This window comes from Ovis aries, chromosome 6 (genome assembly GCF_016772045.2).
Source record: "Ovis aries strain OAR_USU_Benz2616 breed Rambouillet chromosome 6, ARS-UI_Ramb_v3.0, whole genome shotgun sequence".
In the NCBI taxonomy this organism is placed as follows: domain Eukaryota; kingdom Metazoa; phylum Chordata; class Mammalia; order Artiodactyla; family Bovidae; genus Ovis; species Ovis aries.
Window position 1 is genome coordinate 91,835,909 of NC_056059.1, and position 26,850 is coordinate 91,862,758.

The window sequence follows — 26,850 nt, forward strand, 5'->3', positions numbered from 1 at the left end:
GGCGAAATAGAAACCTGACAAAATGAAAAACCTCAAAAAGGATGCAAAAGTCACTGAATACACAAATTTAGGCAAAGAGGTCACCAAGCAATAGGATCACAAGGCAAATTAACTTTGTGTCAACAGACCTGTCCCAGGACTGCTCAATCCACAGCTTAATAAAAATGTAAACAACACGTACATTCCTTAAACCAGACTGACCATTTTGCTGTTTTTTTAATCTACATGTGGAACTTCCACCATATTTTCCCATAAACATTAATATTCTAGACTTATGACTATGTGACAGCTTTACAGAACGTAACACTGTAAACTGTATCCGATCAATCAGTCAAGCCTGCGACTGCCCAGCGCGGTCTCCCCCGCCGCACAGACTCCCACCCCCAGACCAGTCCACACTGACCAGTGGGGGACCACAAGGCCTCCCCTTCTCTGCAGACACACAGCGGACTCAGTCAGGAGGGAACCTGAGAGACTATTAAATGGCTGGGGGTGGGGGTGGGGCAGAGCTTCCAGAATGTTCTGTCTTTCCTGTGTAGGGAAACAATGGCAAATTCACAAGTGACAGAGATCAGATCCACTAAATGGTAACAAAAGCCCATTAGAGGGGCTGAAGGCGCATCCTTTGCACTCTTGCTGGGGGCGTCGGTTGTGTCTTAGGGCTTCCCAGGTACCTACCTGCCAATACAGGAGACGTAAGAGATTCGGGTTCAATCCCTTGGTGGGGAAGATTCCTGTAGCAGAACCCACGGCAACCCCCTGCAGTATTCCTGCCTGGAGAATCCCACAGGCAGAGGAGCCTGGCAGGCTACAGTCCATAGGGTCGCAGAGTCGGACACCACTGAAGCCACTGAACACCGCTGTGTCTTACTCATTCGTTATCACCATTAAGATACTACTTATCAGTGCCAGACAATGGTCCTTTAAATTGAAGAAACTTCTGAATTGGTAAATTTTTCGGGAGCTCATATTATAAACGGCTGTTTTCTTGGTGCCCATGAAAAGAGCAAGTTAAAAGGCAGATACAAAAAAATATAACTTAAGAATTCCCGTATTTTAAAACCAAACTATTTGGAAAGTGTAATTTATGGTCATGGCTTTCCCTTGATGGGTCTTTAGGGTACTACTAAAAACATTAGGTTAATTAACAAGGGAATAGGAAACGCTGAGGAGAAAGTCAAGAGACTGCTTCCCAACAAGGTGGCAATTTTATAGGGGCTCATCCCAACAGGATAGACATCATCCCAACAGAATAGAAATCCTTAGATGGTGATTTAAAAATAGGATTTTTTTAAAAATGGACATTGATGAGATTAAAACAAAGGCTTTAGGGAATTCCCCAGTGGGCTACCGGTTAGGACTCTGGGCTTTCACTGCCAGTGTCCTGGATTCAATCTCTGATCAGGAAACTAAGATCTCACAAACCACACAGCACAGCCAAACAAACAAAAACAAAAAACAAAGGCTCTGAACCAACACTACCCAAAGTTAAATGGGCCAAAGAGGCCCCTATTGGCCCCCCAACATTAAAGGGGCCCCAAACGAGTCTGATTTATTTACCCCAGTGAAAAAGTTTAAAAAAAAATGTTGGAAGAAAATTACACCAAGATACCTGACTAGCAATTGCTTGGTGTAACATTTGGGACAGTTAATCAAGTTGGGGCTTCCCAGCTGGTGAAGTAAAGAATCTGCCTGCCAACACAGAAGCTGCGGAAGACTCAGGTTTGATCCCTGGATTGGGAAGACTCCCTGGAGGAAGAAATGGCAACCCACTCCAGTATTCCTGCCTGGAGAATCCCATGGACAGAGGAGCCTGGAAGACTACAGTCCATGGGGCCCAAAGACTTGGACATGACTGGGCAAGCATGCACAAGCAAGCATTGACAAAGGAGTTCAGTTCAGTTCAGTTGCTCAGTCGTGTCCGACTCTTTGCAACCCCATGAATTGCAGCACACCAGGCCTCCCTGTCCATCACCAACTTCCAGAGTTTACCCAGACTCATGTCCAGTGAGTCGGTGATGCCATAAAACCATCTCATCCTCTGTCATCCCCTTCTCCTCCTGTCCCCAATCCCTCCCAGCATCAGGGTCTTTTCCAATGAGTCAACTCTTTGCATGAGGTGGCCAAAGTATTGGAGTTTCAGCTTCAGCATCAGTCCTTTCAATGAACACCCAGGACTGATCTCCTTTAGAATGGACTGGTTGGATCTCCTTGCAGTCCAAGGGACTCTCAAGAGTCTTCTCCAACACCACAGTTCAAAAGCATCAGTTCTTCAGTGCTCAGCTTTCTTCACAGTCCAACTCTCACATCCATACATGACCACTGGAAAAACCATAGCCTTGACTAGACGGACTTTAGTCGGCAAAGTAATGTCTCTGCTTTTGAATATGCTATCTACGTTGGTCGTAACTTTTCTTCCAAGGAGTAAGCGTCTTTAAATTTCATGGCTCCAGTCACCATCTGCAGTGATTTTGGAGCCCCCCAAAATAAAGTCTGACACTGTTTCCACTGTTTCCCCATCTATTTCCCATGAAGTGATGGGGCTGGATGCCATGATCTTCGTTTTCTGAATGTTGAGCTTTAAGCCAACTTTTTCACTCTCCTCTTTCACTTTCATCAAGAGGCTTTTTAGCTCCTCTTCACTTTCTGCCATAAGGGTGGTGTCATCTGCATATCTGAGGTTATTGATATTTCTCCCGGCAATCTTGATTCCAGCTTGTGTTTCTTCCAGTCCAGCGTTTCTCATGATGTACTCTGCATATAAGTTAAATAAGCAGGGTGACCATATACAGCCTTGACGTACTCTTTTTCCTATTTGGAACCAGTCTGTTGTTCCATGTCCAGTTCTAACTGTTGCTTCCTGACTTGCAAACAGATTTCTCAAGAGGCAGGTTAGGTGGTCTGGTATTCCCATCTCTTTCAGAATTTTCCACAGTTTATCATGATCCACACAGTCAAAGGCTTTTGCATAGTCAATAAAGCAGAAATATATGTTTTTCTGGAACTCTCTTGCTTTTTCCATGAGTCTCCTGCGAGACTTGGGTTCAATCCCTGAGTTGGGAAGATCCCCTGGGGAAGAAAATTGCCACTCCAGTATTCTTGCCTAGGAAATCCCATGGACAGAGCAGCGTTCAGGGCTACAGTCCATGGAGTCATCTCTAAGATATGCAGATGATACCACCCTTATGGCAGAAAGTGAAGAGAAACTAAAAAGCCTCTTGATGAAAGTGAAAGAGGAAAGTGAAAAAGTTGGCTTAAAGCTCAACATTCAGAAAACGAAGATCATGGCATCCAGCCCCATCACTTCATGGGAAATAGATGGGAAACAGTGGAAACAGTGTCAGACTTTATTTTGGGGGGCTCCAAAATCACTGTAGATGGTGATGGCAGCCATGAAATTAAAAGACGCTTACTCCTTGGAAGGAAAGTTATGACCAACCTAGACAGCATATTCAAAAGCAGAGACATTACTTTGCCAACAAATGTCCATCTAGTCAAGGCTATGGTTTTTCCAGTGGTCATGTATGGATGTGAGAGTTGGACTGTGAAGAAAGCTGAGTGCTGAAGAATTGATGCTTTTGAACTGTGGTGTTGGAGAAGACTCTTGCGAGTCCCTTGGACTGCAAGGAGATCCAACCAGTCCATCCTAAAGGAGATCAGTCCTGGGTGTTCTTTGGAAGGACAGATGCTAAAGCTGAAACTCCAATACTTTGGCCACCTCATGCAAAGAGTTGACTCATTGGAAAAGACTCTGATGCTGGGAGGGATTGGGGGCAGGAGGAGAAGGGGACGACAGAGGATGAGATGGCTGGATGGCATCACCGACTCGATGGACGTGAGTTTGAGTGACCTCCGGGAGTTGGTGATGGACAGGGAGGCCTGGCGTGCTGCAATTCATGGGGTCGCAAAGAGTCGGACACGACTGAGCGACTGAACTGAACTGAAGATGGGAACATTAGGGAGTATGGTGACAGTTGGACAGTATTTCACTTCTAGGATTTACCCCCATGACCACATCTACAACAGCACATGAAGGCAGCAGACGCCATGGCCCACAACGTGTCTTCATGAAATATTGGATTTCGTTGGGTTATGATTAGAACCTACATCTTTTTTCAGACGAGGATAACGATGACAGGAACAGGCCCAGAAGACCCAGAGGGAAGACTGTTGGGGTTTTCCTTTAGTTCTCAGGTGAGTTTATTCTTGCAGGGAGTCAGTCATCCTCTCCACTCAAAGGAATTCAGTTAAACCCAGCAAAAGACAAATCCTGTATGACTCCACTTGTATGAGGTATCTACCGTGGTCAAATCCATAGAAACAAAGCAGAATAGTGGTTCCTAGGGGCCGAGGGGAGAGGAGGAAGGGGTGTGACATAATGGCTATAACAGCTTCAGATCTGCAAGAGGAAAAGGTTCTGCAGGTCTGTTTTTACAACGATATGAATATATTTAAAACTACTGAATTGCACTTCAAAATGGTAAAGGTGGTATATTTTCTATTTTTTTTTTAATCATCATTAAAAAATGGTTAAAACTGTAAAACAAACAGGACACTCAAAAATCTTAATTCTGGCTCAACTTCAGTCCCCTGGCTGTACACCCTCAAATGCAGGCCTCGCTTAACCAAGTCCATGGAGTTTCTTGAGGCATTAAATGTACAAAAATGCTTTTTAAAATGAGGACCCAAGTGTTGTCTTTTTTTTTTTTTCAAATTCTACTATACAGTGATAATACAGGCTTTCCCTTGTGGCTCAGCTGGTAAAGAATCTGCCTGAAATGCGGAAGACCTGGGTTGGGAAGATCCGTGGAGTAGAGAAAGGCTACCCACTCCACTATTCTGGCCTGGAGAATTCCAGGGACTGTACAGTCCATGGAGTCCACAAAGAGTCAGACACAACTGAGCGACTTACACTTCACTTCATAATGATAAAGCTCATCTTTACAATTCTGGACATTGATTTACACAGACTAAGACAATCCACTAAGACTAATAATAACATGAAACACTTAACTAGCACTAATTCCATGCCAGACACTAGTCTAAGCACTTAATAAATACTGACCTATTGACTTGGTCTTCATAACAATCTCATGGTGGAAGTCCTATTTTTATCCCCACTTTATTGATGAGGAAACAGAAGCACAGAGAACTGGTAAGTGGTGGAGGTGAGACTGACAACAGGCCATTCGACTCCAGAGTCAGACCCTTAGCACCTGAGGCAGGGACAGAGAACTTTTACCTCTGAATTCCAGCACCGAGACAGTCCTGACTCACAATGATTGAATCAGTCAGCAACCATTTATTGAGCAATCGGTTACGACGGAATCTTGTGGCATTTTTACCACACAGCAGTTCTGAAGAAAGATCTATATGCTTCCTCTAATATTATTATTTTTTTTAACTTGGTAAAGAGAAGCTTTGTTGGAAAGATGTTTGCAAAGGTTGTGGGGGAGGTTACTGTCTTGGAGGTGTGGGAAATACTGCAACGGTGGGGAAAATACTCTGACCGTAAGATCCCCAAGCACCTCCCTCTACTAATCTTTCTAAAAAATGATTAAAGAAATTCTAACTCCCCAATGCTTGCAATCAGTGGTCACTGCCAACAACTCTAACCCACCCTGCCACCTGGTTATCTCTTATACTCAGGAGGGGAGAAAGAAGTAAATAAGAAGAGATAGAAAAACAAGCTCCTACTATATAAAACAGGGAACTATATTCAATATCCCATGATAAACCACAATGGAAAGGAATATAAAAAAGAATGGACACATATACATTCAGTATAACTGAACTGCTTTGCCGTACGGCAGAAATTAGTACATGGTAAATCAACTATCATCTCATCTATGCATGCTCAGTCCTGTCTGACTCTTTCACAACCGCATGGATTGTAACCCACCAGGCTCCCCTGTCCATGGAATTTTCCAGACAAGAATACTGGAGTGGGTTGCCATTTCCTTCTCCAGGGGATCTTCCTTACCCAGGGATTAAACCTGGGTCTCCTGCACTGGCAGGCGGATTCTGTACCACTGAGCCATCAGGGAAGCTATAAATCAACTATATTTCAATTAAAAAAGAAAAAGAAGAGACAGAAAGGCCTGTCTTCAGACTAACAATGACTTCTGGGAACTGGCGTAAGACTAGGTATGTGAGGAGAGAACAAGGGAAAGACCCTAAAGGTCACTATAGAAAATCATGAGCATGCATCCTTAGTCCCTTCGGTCATGTCCAACTCTTTGTGACGCTATGGACTGTAGCCCGCCAGGCTCCTCTGTCCATGGGATTCTCCTGGCAAGAATATGGGAGTGGGTTGCCACGTCCTCCTCCAGGGGACCTTCCCGACCTGGAGATCGAACACATGTCCACCTACATCTCCTGAATTGCAGGCGGATTCTTTACCCACTGAGCCGCCCAGGAAGCCATAGAAAATCAGGGGCCACCTTAAAAGGGTCAGGAGTAGAAGCAGCTATTCATGGCTTAGTAACCACATTCTCCAGCTCAGGAAGAAGCAGCTGCATTTCTAAACACAACAGGCTGGGACTGGCCCATCCACAAAGCCATTCATTCACAGCTGTGTGCCCACCACCAGCAGCGCTTCAGACAGATGTAGTTAGAACCTGTGCTTCCCCGCAGCACACTGAGGAGGCCCGTGGGAAGAGACAGGGGCTCAGGTCACAGGCGGCGCCACTCCATTTTCTGGTTGGCAGGGCAGGCAGGTGCTGAGGACTTACCTGTACGTGTATGGCCCCACTTCTTCCAACCAAGGGGTCTCCCCATTGAGGATTTCCTCTGGATTAGTGACATTGAAGAAATAGAACTGGGTGTACACAGGCAGAGGGGGCTTCTTCCAGGAGTCAAAGGTCTCGGAACCGTTCCTTAACACGATATTCTAGAGGAGGACAAAAGAGATTTATACAGCATAAGGCTCTGAATACAGAGGTAGAGAGAGAGACACCTTCTCCTTTGACCTTCCAGCTCACTTATTTTTTTCACAGGCTGCAGTCTCTCGAGAGCAGGGCTGCGCCTTGTGCCATTATGGAGCCCACAACTCTTATAAGCCATAACAGGTGTTCAATAAACATGGGTGGTAAAGGAAAGGTGCAAGCTAGAGCCATCGTTCATGGATGGAGACATGGCATCACCAAAACCAAGGCCACAGTTTGCGTACAGAAAGGCCTCATTTGCTTTGTTACCAAGAGTCTAGTGGTCGGACAGCTTCCATGGAAGTCAGGCCACTCTGAGAAGCTGCATGCATTCCCAGCTCGCCCATGTGAGGGAACAGGGCCAGAGGGCCAGAAAGCTGGTCCTTCCACTTGAGGTAGAACCACACCCACCCCTGGGGCTTCCGTGGCAGTGCAGACATTAAAGAATCTGCCTGTAATGGGGGAGACCCAGGTTTGAACCCCTGGGTCAGGAAGATCCCCTGGAGAGGGAAATGACAACCCACTCCAGTATCCTTGCCTGAAAATTTTCATGCACAGAGGAGCCTGGCAGGTTATGGTCCATGCGGTCACGAAGAGTTGGACGACTGTGACTAACACACACTCACTCCTACCACTTCCACCACTAGGGGCTTTAAATGCATTTTCTCATCCAGTCCCCAGCAGACCCCTAGCATAGATTTGCCTATCCCAGATCTAAAGATGAGAAAGCTAAGCTGCACTAGTGCTTAGGGTATTCTTTGTCTACAATCTTTCCTTTGTTTCCCATCCTTACTAGGTATTATGGTCTAATCTGTGTGTGCCCCACCCCCAACAAATTTGTATATTGAAGTCCTAACCCCTAGTACCTCAGAATGTGACTGTATTTGGAGACAGGGTCTTTTATTTTTAAAAATACTTATTTATTTGGCTGTGTCAGGTCACTCTTGTGTTGCCCAGACCTCTCTCTAGTTGTGGCACCCAGGCTCTGGAGTGTGGGGCTCAGCTGCCCCAGAGTATATGGGATCTTAGTTCCCCAACCAAGGATCAAACCCACATCCCCTGCACTGGAAGGTGGGTTCTTAACCTCTGGACCACCAGAGATTCCCTGGATACAGGGTCTTTAAAGAGAAATGAAAAGTTAAAGGAGTCATTAGGGTGGGCTGTGATCCAGTATAAAGGATGTCCTTATAAGAAGAAGAGATTAGGATATAAGTACGCACAAAATAAGGATCATGTGAAGACACAGGAAGAAGACAGCCACATACAAGCCAAGGAGAGAGGCTGCAGAAGAAATCAACCTTGCTGACATCTTGATCTTTGACTTCTAGTATCCAGCACTGTGAGACAATACATTTCTGTTGCTTAGGTCACCCAGTCTGTGGTTACTGTTATGACACCCCTCACAAACAAATAGAGCACAGTCCCAGACTAATACACATTGGCCCTTCTACATGACGAGTAACATTGCCACCCTGCAGACTTCAGGTGTGGCCAAGTGACTTGACTTGATTAACTGAATGTGGGTGGAATGGGAATGCCCCAGCTTCAAGCTGAGGCCTTAAAGGCATGGCAAGTTTCCACCAGCCGCCCTCTGCTACCCTGTCCCAGGCAGTTGGTGACCCTTCAGCCAAGGCCCTAAAATGGTCATGTGTAGACCAGCCATGGTGCCAGGAGTCCAGCCTAAGTCAGCTGACATAGCTCAGCTCAAATTGCAGCCAACCTGGCCATAAGGAGTAGGAAGTACATGTTACTTCCTAACATGTATAAGCTGCTGAGTTTGGGGGGTTGTTTGTTATCCAGCATTATAAGAGAAGCCTGATTAATACTGCACCCAAGGTTAATACACATAAACCTAATATCTAGTAGCTAACTTGTTATTAAACTGCATTTTAAGATTTAGCTAATTAAGTTTAATATCGAGCTAAGACAAGAGATGGTTGAATGGCATCACCAAATCAACGGACAAGAGTTTTAGCCAACACTGGGAGATAGTGAAGAACAGGGAAGCCTACCATGCTGCAGTCCATGGGATCTCAAAGAGTCGGACACAGCTTAGTGAGTGAAGAACAGAGATAAGGCATAAAGTTGAGAAGGAAGTACTGTTAAATTGAAGTGAGTTAAATAACTACTGCTTTGGAATTGGACTTGATCTGGGTATTGTCTTGGTATTTTTTGGAAAAACTGCTTTTTTAAAGTTAAGATCATTGAGGGGACATATGTATACCTATGGTTGATTCATGTTGATGTTTGGCAGAAACCAACACAATTCTGTACAGCAATTATCCTTCAATTAAAAATAAATTCATTTTTTAAAAAGTTAAGATCACTTGAGGTGCTTAAGAAAGATAAGACCAGAGACTGAGAATAAATAAACCAGAATGCAAACAGTGACTAACTCTGCATGTTGGGATCTGAAAGTGAAAGTTGCTCAGTCATGTCCAGCTGTTTGAGACCCCATGGACTATACAGTCCTTGGAATTCTCCAGGCCAGAATACTGGAGTGAGTACCCGTTCCCTTCTCCAGGGTATCTTCCCAACCCAGGGATCGAACCCAGCCCCCACCATTGCAGGCAGATTCTTTACCAGCTGAGCCACAAGGGAAGCCCAAGAGTACTAGAGTGGGTAACCTATCCCTTCTCCAGCGGATCTTCCCAACCCAGGAATCGAACCAGGGTCTCCTGCATTGCAGGCAGATTCTTTACCAACTGAGCTATCAGGGATCTGATAGCTGTTATTTTGATCTGATAGCTGTTGGGATCTGCTAAGTTGCTTCAGTCATGTCTAACTCTGTGTGACCCCATAGACGGCAGCCCACCAGGCTCCCCCGTCCCTGGGATTCTCCAGGCAAGAACACTGGAGTGGGTTGCCATTTCCTTCTCCAATGCATGAAAGTGAAAAGTGAAAGTGAAGTTGCTTAGTCGTGTCCGACTCTTTATTTTCTCCTCGACGAGATTATGTATTTTCCAAACGTTTACAATGAATAAAAAAAAACTTAACACTGAGAAAAAAAATTGGGGGGTGTTGTGCCACACGGCATGTGGAATCTTACTTCCCCAACCAGGGATTGAACCTGTGCCCACGGCAGTGGAAGTGTGGAGTCCCAACCACTGGACAGCTAGGGAACTCCCAACACTGAGAAAAATTTTTAAAAGAAGAGAGGAAAAGGAGATCTATGGATAGAAAGAGTATAAGTCCACTAATGAAACAATAACTAGATTGCATAAGCAGCAGCTAATGACATCACCTGAAACCCCTCTAGCGGTGAGGATATGAATCATGATAAACAGAGACATTGGCCTCAAAACAGGATGGAAACCACGCCCTGTGACACAGCACACCACAGGATGCCAAGTTTTTAGTAGTCCAGGCCTCCAATGTAACAGAAGCGGAGTTGTAAGGGAACTTAATGATATTACTCTAGTTCTCAGTGGAAAATATCTCAAGACTCTGCAGGGAAAAACAAAGTGGTGCTGAAATAAAATGCACGCAGAAAACCCACACTTGTCAGAGCTAACACAGTCGTCTGGCGGGCCGGAAATCAATTCCTGTCCGTGAGTCGGCCATGTTATAGGACTGGGGGCTCCTTGTGGTTTGGCACCAGCTGGAACATCTAACCATCTGATTTTTATCCAAACAGCACATTAGTAAAATATTCTTGGCCTGTACTATCGGTACTGATTTACCAATTTGAGGTCAGATTGGTGAGATGGAAAAATTTAAAGAGAAACCACAAAAACCCTTTCCTTCCAAGCTTGGGATCCAGCTCAGACTCACTTGTTGGGGAAACACCCCCCCTCCACTTCCCCCACCCCTGCCACACACACAGTGATCTCTCCCCACCCCAGCCATAGAGCAGCCTAATTGATCATTTTAGGCAGTTTTTTGTTTTTTTTTTTTTTAAGAGCTTTGTGGTGTTTTATCTTATCTTCTAAATGGGAGTCTTAGTTATCTGAGAGGAGCAAGGGAGAGTCAGGCCCAGAGAGAAAGAGAGATGGGGGATAGCAGCTGACAGAGGCTGACCAGATAGAACCCGGAGGCCACGGAAGGACAAGGAAGGGTCTGTGTCTCTTCGTGTCAGAGCCAGGCTTTATATGGTAACTCTATGCAGGAGAGATATACCAGAGTTTCTCTGGTATAAAGTGCACACACAGCCCCTAGAAACAGCTCAGTTAACACTGAACGAAAGCTACCTAAAACTGGTATGTTAACTATGAAAAGTGTAACATGGAAATAATAATTGTCTCCTAGAGGATTTTGAATTGGAGGCCTGGACTACTAAAACTTGGCATCCTGTGGTGTATCTCCCATAGACACCTTTCAAGTTATCTGCTTCAAATAAAAACCTCTTTTTCTTACCCAAAAATTTCCAGGAAAATGCAGGGCAGTAATTTCTCCTCCTTTGTGAAGTCCTTGAGACTCCCCCTTAACTGGATGGGTCATTCATTTTTTTTGAATCTCATAACACATTATATAGGAATTTCTTAGGGAAAAAAGTACTCAGGATGGAAAACATCTTCTAAAAAACTGAGGTTACTCAGAAGCAACATGACGCACGTGATATTAGCAGCCAAAAACGAGAAGTGCAGCTACTCAATATTGGAATATGTTAGGTTACCTGTTGGTGCTGACCTACAGAAAAAGAGTAGGGTTTTGTTTTTTCTTTAATCCTCCCCACTCCTCCAGGACAATGCAGGTTTTGGAGAAATATTGGTTCAGTCAACAGAACATAGTAGAAGAAAACTATATTTTCCATCACCTTTGCTTATAAGATGCTGGGAGAGAAGACCATGATGGGCAACCAGAGAAGAGCAGAAGACAGGCATGAACAGTCACAGCCAAAGCCACAGTCAAGGTCCTGTGAGAGCAGCTTGACAGCTACAAGTCCAAGGAGCCCTTAAAGGGTACCCAGAGGAAGCGGCTGTCCCCTGCCATTTCAGCCACATTCAGATAAGAAAGAAAAGAAAGAAAGTGAAGTCACTCAGTCGTGCCCAACTCTTTGTGACTCCATGGTTTGTAGCCTACCAGGCTTCTCCATCCATGGGATTTTCCAGGCAAGAGTGCCAGAGTGGGTTGCCATTTCCTTCTCCAGGGGATCTTCCCAACCCAGGGATCGAACCCGAGTCTCCCACATTGTAGGCAGACGCTTTTACCATATGGGCCACCAGGGAAGATATGAGAAGCCACCACATTCAGATACGAGAAAGCAATTCAGATAGATACATTAGAATCAGAAACACACAGATCTAGCACCGATTAGTTTCTGTATCTTATTGGTAATCCAGCACCCTAATTTGTGCTTCCCTGGTGGCTCAGATGGTAAAGGATCTGCCTGCAATGTGGGAGACGCAGGTTCGATCCCTGGGTTGGGAAGATCCCCTGGAGAAGGAAATGGCAACCCATTCCAGTACTCCTGCCTGAAAAATTCCATGGACGGAGGAGCCTGGTAGGCTACAGTCCATGGGGTCACAAAAAGTTGGACACCACTGAGCAACTTCACTTTCACTTTTTGCAGCACCCTAAAGAGCTAAGGGGCTTCCCAGGTGGCACTAGCGGTAAAGAACCTGCCTGCCAAGGCAGGAGATGTAAGAGACACAGGTTCAGTTCCTGGGTCAGGAAGATCCTCTGGAGGAGGGCACGGCAACCCACTCCAATATTCTTGCTTGGAGAATCCCATCGACAGAGGAGCCTGGCGGGCTACAGTTCATAGACTCCCAAAGAGTTGGACAAGACTGAAGTGACTTAGCACACACACACACAGAGCTAAATGCAGCCAGTTCCCTTTGTGGGTGGGGAAAAAAAATCTGTGTCCTTCCATGATCTCTTCAGAACAATTATTTAAAGCAATGCTATAACCATGGTTTTCTTGCAAAGTATAGGACTATGCATGCAATGCCTCTAAACACTGTATGTGTATGTGCCAGGCATTGCAGGTTGGGGATCCCTAGCAACACAGGCATGGTTTCTGTGTTTCAGGAGTTTACCTTCTATCTGGGTGATGGTGATATACACATGCAAGATAATAAACAATGTAAAGTAGCAGGTAATAAATAGCCGATGAGCACACCAAACAGTGGTCTCTGTAGTGTTCAGACAATGGATTCTACAAACTGAGACGGAGAAAGGTAGGGCTTAATGTGAGCCAGGAGGAAGGAATAAAAACTTGGCAAGCAAAGAAGTTCATGGGGGTGGATGCCTTCTGGACCGCTGGGGTTGATTCCACTATCCTGTCTGGCTGACAGAGTGAGCCCTTCCTCTGTGCTTGATCTATGTCCATCTCTCCTGGAGCCTTCCGTTTAATCTAATCAGACATAGTGGATATGGAGAATGAGACAATAAAAGATCCAGAGGAATGATGGTATTAGGTCTGACTGGGCGTGGGTTTTATAGGGAGCAGGGAGAGTCATTTAGAGAGGTACCTTAGGGTCACAGAAGTCTAGATTTTATCTAATGTATAAGGAAGGAGTATGGAAGGTTTCTGAGCTGCAGAATACTATCAAGAGCCAAGGGTTGTGTTGTCACTTTATCCCATCCAATCCTCTTAATGGCAGTGCTGGAGAAGACTCTTGAGAGTCCCATGGACAGCAAAGAGATCAAACCAATCAATCCTGAAGGAAATCAACCCTGAATACTCATTAGAAGGACTGATGTTGAAGCTGAAGTTCCAATACTTTGGCCACCTGATGTGAAGAGCCAAATCATTGGAAAAGACTGGGAAAGATTGAAGGCAGGAGGAGAAGGGGATGACAGAGGAGGAGATGGTTGGACGGCATTATCAACTCAATGGGTCGAGTTTAAGCAAACTCAGGGAGATAGTGAGGGACAGGGAAACCTGGTGTGTTGTAGCCCATGGGGTCACAAAGAGTAGTTGGACACGACTTAGTGACTGAACAACAACAATCCTCTTAGTAGTCTTCAAAAGGAAAATCATCTTCCTCGTTTTCCATCTCAGGAAACCAAAGCTCAAAGAGGTTAGGTGAATGCTTGACATCTACTGTACTGGTAGAGGGTGCAGCCTGCCTCCCAGGCCAGGACTCACTGCAAACCTGTACTCCTGGCGACCCTGAATTTTACCAGAGCCTTGTATTCCTGGAAAACAGCAATGGTTCTAGAATCCTTGCTTCTGTGTTCTGGGAAATAGCTGGCTTCAAGAAACACCCTTCCCTGTATGACAGTATCACAGATGTCTCTCTTGTTTACTTAAGACAAGGCCAGACGCTGACCCTCCAGATTCCCATTTTTTGCCTCATAATCAATTAGCTGGACAGCCTGACCCCACTGATCAGTGGTAGCCAAATGCCTGTATGGTGACTACAGTTAATAACACTGTGCTGTACACTTGGGGCTTTCCTGGTGGCTCAGTGGTAAAGAATCTGCCTGCAAATGCTGGAGACCTGGGTTCGATCCCTGGGTCATGAAGATCCCCTGGAGAAGGGAATGGCAACTCACTGCAGTGTTCTTGCCTGGAAAATCCTATGGACAGAGGAGCCTGGTGGGCTACAATCCATGGGGTCGCAAAGAGTCAGACACAACTGAGCACGTACATGCACAGGCCTCACTAAAGATGGGTAAAAAAATGCTTGTTAATCAAACTTCAGGTTTCTCTCCTTTCCAGCCACAAGAATGCCTTGTAAAAGGAAAAGCCTTCTGGTTAACCCTCGGGGCCCTGAAGATCATACAGTCAGATGTACTACCAAATGCAAGATCCCCTCAAACTACCACCAGGTCCTTTCTCCTTTTCAATAATCCTTCTAAACAGCCTCTCCTTATCAAAGCCAGGTTTGTTTTTTATCTGACACTCCTATTGTGCCAGGCTGCCTATTTTGCATTGACACCGCTGAGAGGTACTTTGGAAGCATACACTGGCACTTCATGGCAAATAGATGGGAAAACAATGGAAACAGTGACAGACTTTATTTTTGAGCTCCAAAATCACTGTAGATGGTGAGTGCAGCCATGAAATTAAGACGCTTGCTCCTTGGAAGAAAAGCTATGAGCAACCTAGACAGCATATTAAAAAGCAGAGACATTGCTTTGCCAACAAAGGCCCATCTAGTCAAAGCTATGGTTTTTCCAGTAGTCATATATAGATGTGAGAGCTGGACCATAAAGAAAGCTGAGCACTGAAGAATTGATGCTTTTGAACTGTGGTGTTGGAGAAGACTCTTGAGAGTCCCTTGGACTGCAAGGAGATCCAACCAGTCCATCCTAAAGGAAATCAGTCCTGAATACTTATGGGAAGGACTGATGCTGAAGCTGAAGCTCCAATACTTTGGCCACCCAATGCAAAGAACTGACTCATTTGAAAAGACCCTGATGCTGGGAAAGATTGAGGGCAGGAAGAGAAGGGGGTGACAGAGGATGAGATGGTTGGATGGCATCACCAACTTGATGGACATGAGTTTGAGTAAGCTCCGGGAGTTGGTGACAGACAGGGAAGCCTGGTGTGCTGCAGCCCATGGGGTTGCAAAGGGTGGGACATGACCGAGCAATTGAACTAACGCTGGCACACATGGGAAGGAGGGCTTGGCTAAGATTGTTATAAGGATTAAATGAGGCTTAAGCAGAGTGCTTATCTCCAGTCCCACTCGAAATACTCAATAAATGTTGACTGTGATGTTGACTATCACCATCTCCAGATTGGGGATGAGAGGGTTCCAGATTTTGTCTGAAGAAAAGAAAGGAATCGTGTCACTTCCATGAGTCTCCTCAAATACAGACAACCCAACAAATGTTAAACAAAAGAGAAAAGAAAGAAAAAAAATTTTTGGTCACTATCTTCATAAAATAGCCTACATAAGATTCAGTTAAGGTTGAAATAACAAGGAATTAGCATAAAATTGTAAATAACTAAAATGTTGAACAGGACAAGAATGACTTAGTAAATTATAATAATTCACAGACTAGAGTAGAAAGCAATCATTAGGATTATAAAAACTACTACATAGAAATAAGGAGGGTTTCCCTGGTAGCTCAGAGGTTAAAGTGTCTGCCTGCAATGCGGGAGACCCGGGTTCGATCCCTGGGTTGGGAAGATTCCCCTGGAGAAGGAAGAAACATGCTCATGATGTATGTTAACTGGTAAAAGCGGACAACGCAAAATATGTTTAAGTGTGGAAAAAAATAGCAGATAAAATGCAAACATGAAAACGTTAGGGGGGTGATGTGTAGATAATGTAACAATTTCAATCTTTTAGCTATCTTCAAAATCATCAAGCCTTCACTAGATGTCTAATAGCATTCATCTCTATAAAACAAAGTTAGGTGGGGTGTTCCAGTCTCTCTGTGATGTTTCTCTGCACTATTTGGATTTTTTTTTTTTTAACAACTAAAATAAACTACTTCCATAAGCAGAAAAAATAACTGTTCCCTTATACATATTTTTTAAGTGAAAAATCTAAGGAACTCAATTCTATAAAATATATTAATTAGACCCCCAAGGGAAGGCAGAAGTGGATACAGAGGACTAATTTCATCTAGCTTTGCCTCTGTCCTTGCGAAACAAAGGCGAGGCTGATGCCTCATCAGCTGTGGTCGGCTCTCCCTCACCAGGGCCAAGGGCCTCCATCCCCCACACTGGGCTTTGCAGTACTGCTCCTCCTACTGTTGTCAGGATAGCTGACGTAACACTCTGTATTCCTGGCCAGCTTTTTCTGACAAGATATGGATGCTCACTCATTCCAGAGTGAGAAAGGACTTGCTGCGGCAACATGGACAGACCTAGAGTTTATCAATAAGTCGGAAAAAGGTAAACATATAATTTCACTTATACATGGAATATAAAAAGTAATACAAATGAACTTATTTACAAAACAGAAGCAGACTCACAGAAATAGAAATTTACGGTTAGCAAAGAGCAGGGCGGGAATGGAGAGGGATAAACTGGAAGTATGGGATTAACAGACGTATGTTTGTCTATGTAAAAAACATAAACAAGGAGGACTAACTGTATAGCACAGGAACTATATGCAATATTTTGTAATAAGCTATAATGGAAAAGAACTGAAAAAAGAATATGATATGCATATACACACATACTGAATCACTTTGCTGTACAGCTGAAACTAACACAATACTATAAATCAACTACACTTCAATAGGAATAAAAGAAAAGATTGGCAGCCTCATTTACTTATTAAAGTAAAGAACATCATCTCAGAATTATCCATGCCCAAAGAGCCAGTCAGTGTGAGTGAAGGGATGGTAAACTGCCTGAGTTTATCTTGCCTGGTTTGTATCCAGTTTAGGTAAAAAAAACAAAAAAAAACAAAAAAAAAACAGTCTGAAGACAAGAGGAAGAGTTCCCAGAAAGAAGGCAGGTAAAACCGTTCTCAGAAAAGAGGGTAAAACTGGCTGTTCTCATGACAGTCTGACTTGAACTTACTGCTACAAGTTTCAAGTTGATGACAGTTTCAGGATGGAAGTAAATATCTGGTCAACTGGAGTCCTTCGCTAAGCAAACCAAATAAAAACCTAACAACAACAACAACAAAAACACCAATGCCTGACAGCTTGCCAGAGCCACACCGACAGCATGTGCTGTTACAATCGGGACTTCTCCTCTCTGTAGGCCTCCACCCCCACCCCTGGTCTCTCCCCGGTCACTCTTAGCTGAGTCAACATCCTTACAAGCTTCACACCATCTTTGACTTTGAATCCACTCAAATTTTGCTCTCAAGAGTATCGGTTTTTCCTGTGCTTTTTTTTTTTTTTTTTTTGGCCATGCCCTCAGCAGCGAAAGTGGAGACCTCCAGGGTCAGTGAAACTGGACCTCCAGGGAATTCCCTCCTGCACCTTTAATGCGTCCCCTGGAGCCTGACCTCCCCACTCACAATGGCCCGCAAGGAACCTAGTGTACAGTGTAAATCCCAGAGTAGATGGTGTGGGGGGTGTGTGTGTGTGTACACACTAAGTAGAGAAGAGGAATGAGAGAACAGAAGGCAGTTTATAAATACAGCTGCCAACGTTTCTAAAACAGTTGCTTCTTTATTTTTATCTCCTTCCCTGATGTTCAATTCAGAGAAGGACAATTATCATTACTACCAGGCTGCTACTGACTCAAAGTCTCCAGGAGGCAGGTGCTCTGCTGGGCATTATGGACACTTTAAGCCTTCCATTGGCCCCACAAGGTAAGAATTCCCATTTTGTGGGTAAGGAAATGGGGGCACCAGCTTTCCCAGACTCACAGAGCCAGTTGAGTCAAGTCAAATCCCACCAAGTCTAGGTCTGTGGGTTTGCAAAGTCCATGCTTGACCACTCTAGGAGCTGCTACCCCATCACACTTCCAGAGTACAGCTGCCAAATTTAGTGAGTAAAAACACAGGATGCCCAAGGATATCCCAAATATTGCATGTGTGTGTGCCAAGCTTCAGTCGTGTCCAACTCTGTGCGACACTATGGACTGTAACCTGCCAGGCTCCTCTGTCCATGGGATTTCCCAGGCAGGAATACTGGAGTGGGTTGCCATGCCTTCCTCCAGGGCCTCGTCCTGACCCATGGATAGAATCCACATTTCTTATGGTTCCTGCATTGGCAGGAGGGTTCTTACCACTAGTGCCACCTGGAAAGCCTAAAATATTGCACAGGCTATGTCAAAAATGCTTTAATTCTTAGGATGCAATGCTGAAGGATTCAGGGGCAAAGTGTTGTAATATCTGCAACTTGCATTCAAAAAATTCAAGAAAGAGTATATAAGAGAAAGATGAAGTCAGCACAGCAGGATGCTAACAACTGACAAACTGAAGAGAATCGAAATATTGCATAGACATACTCACTAAAATATTACTTGAAGTTTATCTGAAATTCAAATTTAACTAGGCATCCTGAATTTTATCTGGCAACCTACCCCAGAAAGACCATGAAACTGTGGAGAAACCATCACTTGGACTCCAAGACCTCCCAGGGCCACTAGATAACCCTGCAACCAGCAGAGTCTTCCACTTATGCTAAATTAAAAATCAGCATGAAGTTCCAAATCAGTTTTACCATGTGACTTTGGATAGTGCAGAACATGATGAATTTTTCCAGGCATAATGTGGTACTACTACCATCAGAAGAAATATTGGAGGGACTTCCCTGGTGGCCAGTGGTTAAGAATCCACTTGCCAATGCAGGGGACATGGGTTTGATCCCTGGTCTGGGAATTAAGATCCCACATGGCTCAGAGCAACTAAGCCTGGGCGCCACAACTACTGAACCCAAGTGCCCCAGAGCCCATGTTCTGCAACAAGAGAAGCCACTGCAAGAAGAAGCCTGCACACCGCATCTAGAGAGTAGCCCCCACTCACGGCACCTAGAGAATGTCAGCATACAGCAACAAAAACCCAAAGCAGCCAAAAATAAAATACATAAATATTTTAAAAAGAGAAATATTGTAAAGATGATTGAGTTATGTGGTCAATCTGCCATGTCAAAGCCAGGTTAATCATCTGGACTGAAAAACCTACCTTTCAGTTAATTTGCCAATATGTATATATTGAGAGCTTTCTTTGTGCCCAACAAGCATAGGCCCTGTTTCCAGAAGACATTTAGCTAAGGACGTAACATTGACATGCATGTAACAGTGAACGTTCATGTGCAAGGCCCAAAGAAGGGCTATGCCTGAAATTACTGGGATAATATCAATTGTATGGGTCCATGGGTTGCCCTGATGGCTCAGACGGTCAAGAATCTGCCTGCAGTGTGGAAGACCTGGATTTGATCCCTGGGTTGGGAAGATCCCCTGGAGGAGGGCATGGCAACCCACTCCAGTATTCTTGCCTGGAGAATTCCATGGACAGAGAAGCCTGGCAGGCTATAGTCCATGGGGTCACAAAGAGTTGGACATGACTGAGGGACCTACACTTTCATCCTAAAATTTCCATCTGGATACCTCGCAGGCTGCTCAACATCAATGTGACCAAAAAAGGGGCTCATGATTTCTCCCCTAATCACTCAGTCCTACTGATGACAGGAGTCCTACCTCCTCCTCTTCTGCATTTCTTTTCCTGTGCCTATCCCATCACTGGGCTTCCCTGGTGGCTCAGACAGTAAAGAATCTGCCTGCAATGCAGGAGACCTGGGTTCGATCCCTGGGTCGGGCAGTTTCCATGGAGAAGCAAATGGCTATCCACTCCAGCATTCTGGCCTGGAGAATTTCATGGACACAGGAGCCTGGTGGGCTACAGCCCATTGGGTTGCAAAGAGTTGGACATGATGGAGCGATTAACACTTTCACTTTCATCTCATTACTGGCCAGGACTGTGGTAATATGGTTCAGTGTTAGGTAGTCTCCCAACTGGTGCCCTTTTCTCCAGCTTTGCCCCTTTCAAAGGTGTTATCTATATCAGCTTCCAGAGAGTTCCATCAAAAGTGCCTATCTGCTAACAGGATAAACTCTGAGGTCCTGATGCAGCCCAAGATGTCAGTCCATGGGACCTGACTCAGCCCATCACCTGCCATCCCAACAGGCCCTTTAAGAACCAGCAACATGGAGTGTTCCACCTTCTCCCAGGTATGACTGGATTAGCTGCCTCTGCTGAGAGGTGTTAATTGCTCAGTCATGTCTGACCCTTTGTGACCTCATGGACTGTAGCCCACCAGGCTCTTCTGTCCATGGAATTCTCCAGGCAAGTGGGTTGCCATTTCCTTCTCCAGGCGATCTTCCCAACCCAGAGATTGAACCTGGGTCCCCTGCATTGCAGGCAGATTCTTTACTGTCTGAGCCACCAGGGAAGCCCATGACTTGGTACAGCCACAAGACACAACACATCCACAGCAGCCTGATGGAGATCTTTCGGGAAAGCAGCAGAAGGATGGCTGAGGAACCAGCTGTCCTGATAAAAGCCACATGCAGATGATAAGAATAAGCCCTCAGGGAACTGCGTTGGGCTTTAATGCAAGTAACTTAATATTTTCAGAAACTTTCAGGCCTCAAGAGCACTGCTGCTTGTACTTTTAGTTCAACAAAGTGCTACTTAATAATTAAACACAAACTCAGCATCCACATTGCCATCTACAGAGTCTAAACTTACCTGGAGACAATGCAGACCAACTTTGAGAAAACCTGATCTAATAGTGTGTGGAAGATTCTCATTGGATTCCACATTAATAAAATTCACCAAATATCAAAACACCAGTTGGTTGGCATTATTTTTAAAACTTCTCCCTGAAATCAAGCAAACCCAGGGCAGATTCTCGGAGTAATATAAGTAGTTTGTACTATTTATCTTTCTAAATACTCTGTTGAGGTAAAAGAAATACGCTGCCATTAACATTTTACCCTTATTCTCTGACCTTATTTTTAACTTAGGACCAAAAGCATTGGCTTTCTTTTTTTTTTTTCTTTTATGTCATTGTTATTGAACTCATTTTGCTTTAATTGCAACTCCAATAATTGCAGCTAATGAGATCTGACAGTTGAGGCTCCAATGTCAGTTTATGCGTCAGCTGCTGCTCTGTCTATAACTCACAATTAGGACAAGAGGGTAGAACAGTTACCGTGAAAAAGCTCCTGCTACAAAACACCCAGTAGAATACTTTGTAAATACTTCCAGGTAATTTCAAATGTGAACCCAAGGTCGAGAACTGCCAGCCTCAAGGGAGAAAAATCAGCCACCAGACAGAAACTTAATCAAAAGGATGAGGTGAAGAGCGGGGAGATATACGTGGATTCTGGCAGGGGATGGGGGTGAGGAGATGTAGGAACAGTTGAATGAGTGGATGAAAAACAGGATTTTAAGATGTGAGTAAATAAGAAGTGTAGTCATGGCAATAATGCCAGGTTCTCTGTATAACTTGTAGAGCCAGTCTTATTATTTTACAACCTGTTTGGTTGTGACTATATCTCTCAAAGATGAAATAAGGGATGTTTCCCTCACCTGTTTATATCTACATCTCCTATTCCTTCCATTACTGTGGATTATCAGAAGAATCATATTAGAAGCAATATCCTTAAAAGGGGACTTGCAAGAGTAATGATGACATTCCTGTAACAAGGAAGCAAGGCATTCTGTCTTGCTTTCTTTAGAAAGAATGTAAAATTCTGAAGTTAAAGGAGCCACGTGGGGAAGGTCAAGGAATGAAGCAGGTACGGGTGTCTGCATGTTTGCATGCCAAACCCTAGCATTAATATTCACTTCTACACAGAAATATGCCCTCGCCCATTTTTGTTAAATGCATGTTAAGTTCTTCAATACTAAAAGAATCAACCCTGAATATACATTGAAAGGACTGATGCTGAAGCTGAAGCTCCAATACTTTGGCCACATGCTGCGAAGAGCCAACTCATTAGAAAAGACCCCGATGATGGGAAAGATTGAAGGCAGGAGGAGAAGGGGGTGATAGAGAATGAGCTGGTTGGATAGCATCAGTGACTAAATGGACATGAGTTTGAGCAAACTCCAGGAAATGGTAAAGGACAGGGAAGTCTGGTGTGCTGCAGTCCATGGGGTCACAAAGAGTCAGATACAGCTGAGTAGCTGAAAAACGAATGACCTCTTCAGGCTATCTTTTCATTTTCCTTCTTGTGGTAAAGAGCATCAGATACAAACAGATATTTCTCCACTCTGTGAAAGACAGCAGAGCAAACCCCATGACAAAGGGCACCTTCCCTGGACCCTGGGGTCAGGGACAACAGGAGTGTGACAGCGGTGGGGGCAGGGAGGGAGGTCCTGTCTGAAGGGCAGCCTCCATTCTGCCCCAGCTGCGGTCACCCAGACTGTGATGGGGCCAGTACTGCAAAAGACCCATACTCGGGAAATCCAAAAAAGAGAGGATAGATGTGTACGTACAGCGGATTCACTGCTGCACAGCAGAAACTAACTCAACGTTATAAAGCAACTATGTTTGCTGTTGTTTAGTCTCTAAGTCGTGTCCGACTGTCTGTGATCCCATAGGCTGTAGCCCTCCAGCCTCCTCTGTCCATGGGATTTTCCAGGCAAGAATACTGGAGTGGTTGCCATTTCCTTCTCCAGGGGATCTTCCTGACTGAGGGATCAAACTTCTATCTCCTGCATTACAGGCAGATTCTTTATCGCTGAGCCACTGGGGAATCCCACAAAAGCAACTACAGTCCAATAAAAATTAATCAAAATGAACAACAAAAAAAACCCGAACGGTCACATGTTCCCAGAGAAGCTGGAAAGCTGGATTATTCAGCGAAATTTCCAGATTTTAAAGGTATAAACTATTAGTAAGGCAAACGCGACCACTGGAACAAAAATGTGTAGCATAATAACAATTTATAACCAAAATCATCCTGAAGATATTAAGTTCTCATCTCTCCACTCATCCACGTGATGTTTAATAACTATCTATTTTGTATGACATTCATTTAACAGGTTGAGAAGATGATACGAAGCTACATATGGCCGGACCCCTACCTTCAAAGAGAACTTTGGGGCTAGCTTTAAATACTGAATTATGTCCTGTGGATAGAGAATCTTTAGCAGGGCTGAGGCTAGAGGGGAATTATTGAAGAATTCAATTATGGAGCTGCTAATGTTCTGGTCTGATTTGATTAACACACAGGAAAAGACAGGAGATTCCCTGAACCTGATTCACTGATGGCCCAAACCCACTGTTCTTCACGCTGGACCCATGAGGACACCAAACAAGCATATAAATATATACCAAAGTAAACAAGACCCTGGTGGTCTGAAAACATTAAAAACATAGTTCCCAAAGTAGCCTTACAGAAATAAAGCAGGTATATTATGTCATTTTAAAAATTCTAGAAGTCAACAAAATTAATTAAATGAAAACCAGATCAGTAGTTCTCAAAGGGTGGTCTGAGGACCCCTGAGGGGCTCCAAGACGCTCTCAGGGGATTCCTCATGGTCAAAACTATTTCTGTAGTAACATTTAACTATCTGCCCTATAGTGGAACTTTTTAAAGGTTATACAGGTTGTAATGATGTCATTGCTCCGACAGCTAATGAAATACGTGCTCATGTATACTTGTATCTTGGCTTCCCAGGTGGCACAAGTGGTAAAGATCCCACCTGTCAATGCAGGAGATCAAAGAGATGGGGATTCGAGCCCTGGGTCAGGAAGATCCCCTGGAGGAGGGCATGGCATCCCACCCCATTGTTCTCACCTGGAGAATCCCATGGACAGAGGAGCCTGGTGGGCTACAGTCCATGGGGTCACAGAGTTGGATACAACCAAAGGGACTTAGCATGCACATACTTGTGTTTTAAAAATGTATCAGCTCTTTTTCACGGCGCCTCGGAGGCTGTCGGCCGCCTCAGAATGAAGCTGAACATCTCTTTCCCGGCCACTGGCTGCCAGAAGCTCATTGAAGTGGATGATGAACAAAAACTTCATACCTTCTACGAGAAGCGTATGGCCACAGAAGTTGCTGCTGACACTCTGGGCGAAGAATGGAAGGGTTATGTGGTCCGAATCAGTGGCGGGAACGATAAGCAGGGTTTCCCCATGAAGCAGGGTGTCTTGACCCATGGCCGAGTTCTCCTGCTTCTGAGTAAGGGGCATTCCTGGTACAGACCAAGGAGGACTGGAGAAAGGGCAAATCTGTACGGGGTTGCATTGTGGATACCAGTCATCGTGAAAAAAGGGGAGAAGATATTCCTGGATTCACTGATACTACAGTGCCTCGTCGCCTGGGTCCCAAAAGAGCTAGCAGAATCCGCAAACTTTTCAACCTCTCTAAAGAAGATGATGTCCGCCAATATGTTGTGCGAAAGCCCCTAAACAAAGACGGTAAGAAACCTAGGACTAAAGCACCCAAGATTCAGCGTCTCGTGACTCCACAAGCTCTGCAACACAAACGCCGGCGTATTGCTCTGAACAAACAGTGTACTAAGAAAAATAAAGAAGCGGCTGCAGAATATGCTAAACTTTTGGCCAAGAGAATGAAGGAGGCCAAAGAAAACGGCAGGAACAGATTGCCCAGAGATGGAGGCTGTCCTCTCTGAGAGCTTCTACTTCTGAGTCTGAGTCCAGTTAAAAATGAGATGTTCTAAGAGTAACAAATAAATAAGATCAGACATCAAAAAATAAATAAATCAATAAAAATAAAAATGTATCAGTTTTAATTTCTAATATTATAAATATTGATAGATATAACCAATAGAAACATAAGTTCTTTGGTGTCTTCAATAATCCTTAAGAGAATAAAGGCATCTGAGTCCCAGAATTCTGAATTAGATTATAAATTCCATAAGGGTAGGGACTCGATCTCATTTACTATTGTACCCATAGGTCTCAGCACACTGCCTCACAAAGGATTCATACTCGGTAAATATTTCCGAAATAAATGGATGACTGCCAAAGAATATACCTAAAAGTGCTTTTGGATATAGAGAGCAAACACTGAAAGTAGCCTTTATTTTTCTCAGTTGCTTTTGACTAGCTACCAGCTTTGATAAATGGTTGCTTCATGTAATATGTCATGGATATAGACTATGTATCTTGATGATATAGACCATAAATGCCTAATCACTTGGCCAATATCATGTGTTTTCATTAATGATTTTATAATCCCACCTGCTGATTCCTCCCCGGCAAACAAGCAAATGTCTGGCAGAACAGATGGCCCCTTCACTGTGGCCTGACAGTGAAACAAGAAAGCAAAAAACAGTTCTCATAAGCACAGACCTTCCCCTCCCTCCCAAAAGACATTTTCTTTGATGTAAACCTGCAGAATAGTAGTAATTACTAAGAATAATAGCCCCAACTAGAATTATCAACCCTTTTGTATGCTAGTCATGCCAGTTGGAATTAAAAATAAATACAGGGTGAGAACAGAAGCACCCCATTTCTGTAAAGTATATGTGCTACTATAATGCACAAAGAAAAAAATGTGGATTAATCAACAGTATATTTAACAGTGGTTTCTTTGTTTCTCTTTTTTTTCCTTTGTTGTCTCTGACTTTTTACAATGGCGTATATATGTCTTTACCAGAAAAATAGGCAAAAATTAAGAATAAAGTACAGGGATGTCCCTGGTAATCCAGTGGTTAAGAACCTGCCTTGCAATGCAGGAGACACAGGTTCCATCCCTGGTCCAGGAGGATTCCACACGCCGTGGACCAACTAAACCCATGTGCCCCAACTATCAAGCCTGTGTGCCCTAGAGTCTGTGCTCTGCAATAAGAGAAGACACTGTAATGAGAAGCCCGCACACCACACTGAAGAGTAGCCTCCCACACACCACAACTAGAGAAAGCCCACACATAGCAACGAAGATCCAGTGCAGGCAAAAATAAATAATTAATTTCTTTTTAAACAATAAAACACAAACAAAAAAAGAATTGCCATCTCAAGGAGTGAAGACATGGGTTAACAGAATCAGTCTCAGTTTTGACCTGGGTGCTAGTCCCAGGGACTCTGATTCAGCATGGTTGGTTGGGCTCTGGGTTTTTTCCATAAGTGATTCTGATGTGATTCCCTAGAGTCCAGGAAAAACACTGAGAACAACTTACTCCCTTGTCTTAACCTTTAGTACTCCATACACCCACAGTCACCATGAATTAGTAAGATGCTGAAAGAAACATCATAAGATTTTGATATCACCAGATCACATTTCCAAAGGCCAGGGAGAAGTTGGATGATTTTGTTGAGGAGTTAAAGACTCCGGCAAGGATATGGCCTCTGTTTATAGAGCTATGGTTTCTGCTGGTGGTGAGCCAATCACATGACTCTGTCACGAATTTGGAAGGAAGAACTGAGAGATGAAGCATGTTCATGGGAGGCTCAGCAGCTGGAGCATCACAGAAGGTCAGGGCTAGGGGAGCCCCAGATGAGGAACCAGCCTGGGCCCGAGGACACAGAGGAAGCTGGTGGGGAAGGCAGAGGAAGAGGGAGAGACACACTGGGCCTGGATCCTGCTGACCTTCCAGTTTCTACTGGATTCGCAGGAGGCCTTACTGTGCTGTGGTTCTCACCCTTTGACTTCTACCAGCTTCCTCTTCCAATCTTCGAG

The 26,850-nt window shown here is 44.3% G+C and overlaps 1 protein-coding gene and 1 pseudogene across 2 annotated transcripts in view; one reads left to right on the forward strand and one right to left on the reverse strand.

Annotated features, from left to right (window-relative positions):
- SCARB2 (scavenger receptor class B member 2) overlaps positions 1-26,850 on the reverse strand; it is a 78,886-nt gene that overhangs the window by 46,308 nt on the left and 5,728 nt on the right. For both annotated transcript variants that reach the window (XM_015096290.3, XM_060417251.1), the window contains exon 2: positions 6,735-6,892. In XM_015096290.3, coding sequence (XP_014951776.2) covers positions 6,735-6,892 — 158 coding nt within the window. The remainder of the gene's footprint in view (positions 1-6,734; positions 6,893-26,850) is intronic.
- Positions 24,114-24,873, forward strand: LOC105607839 (small ribosomal subunit protein eS6-like; annotated as a pseudogene).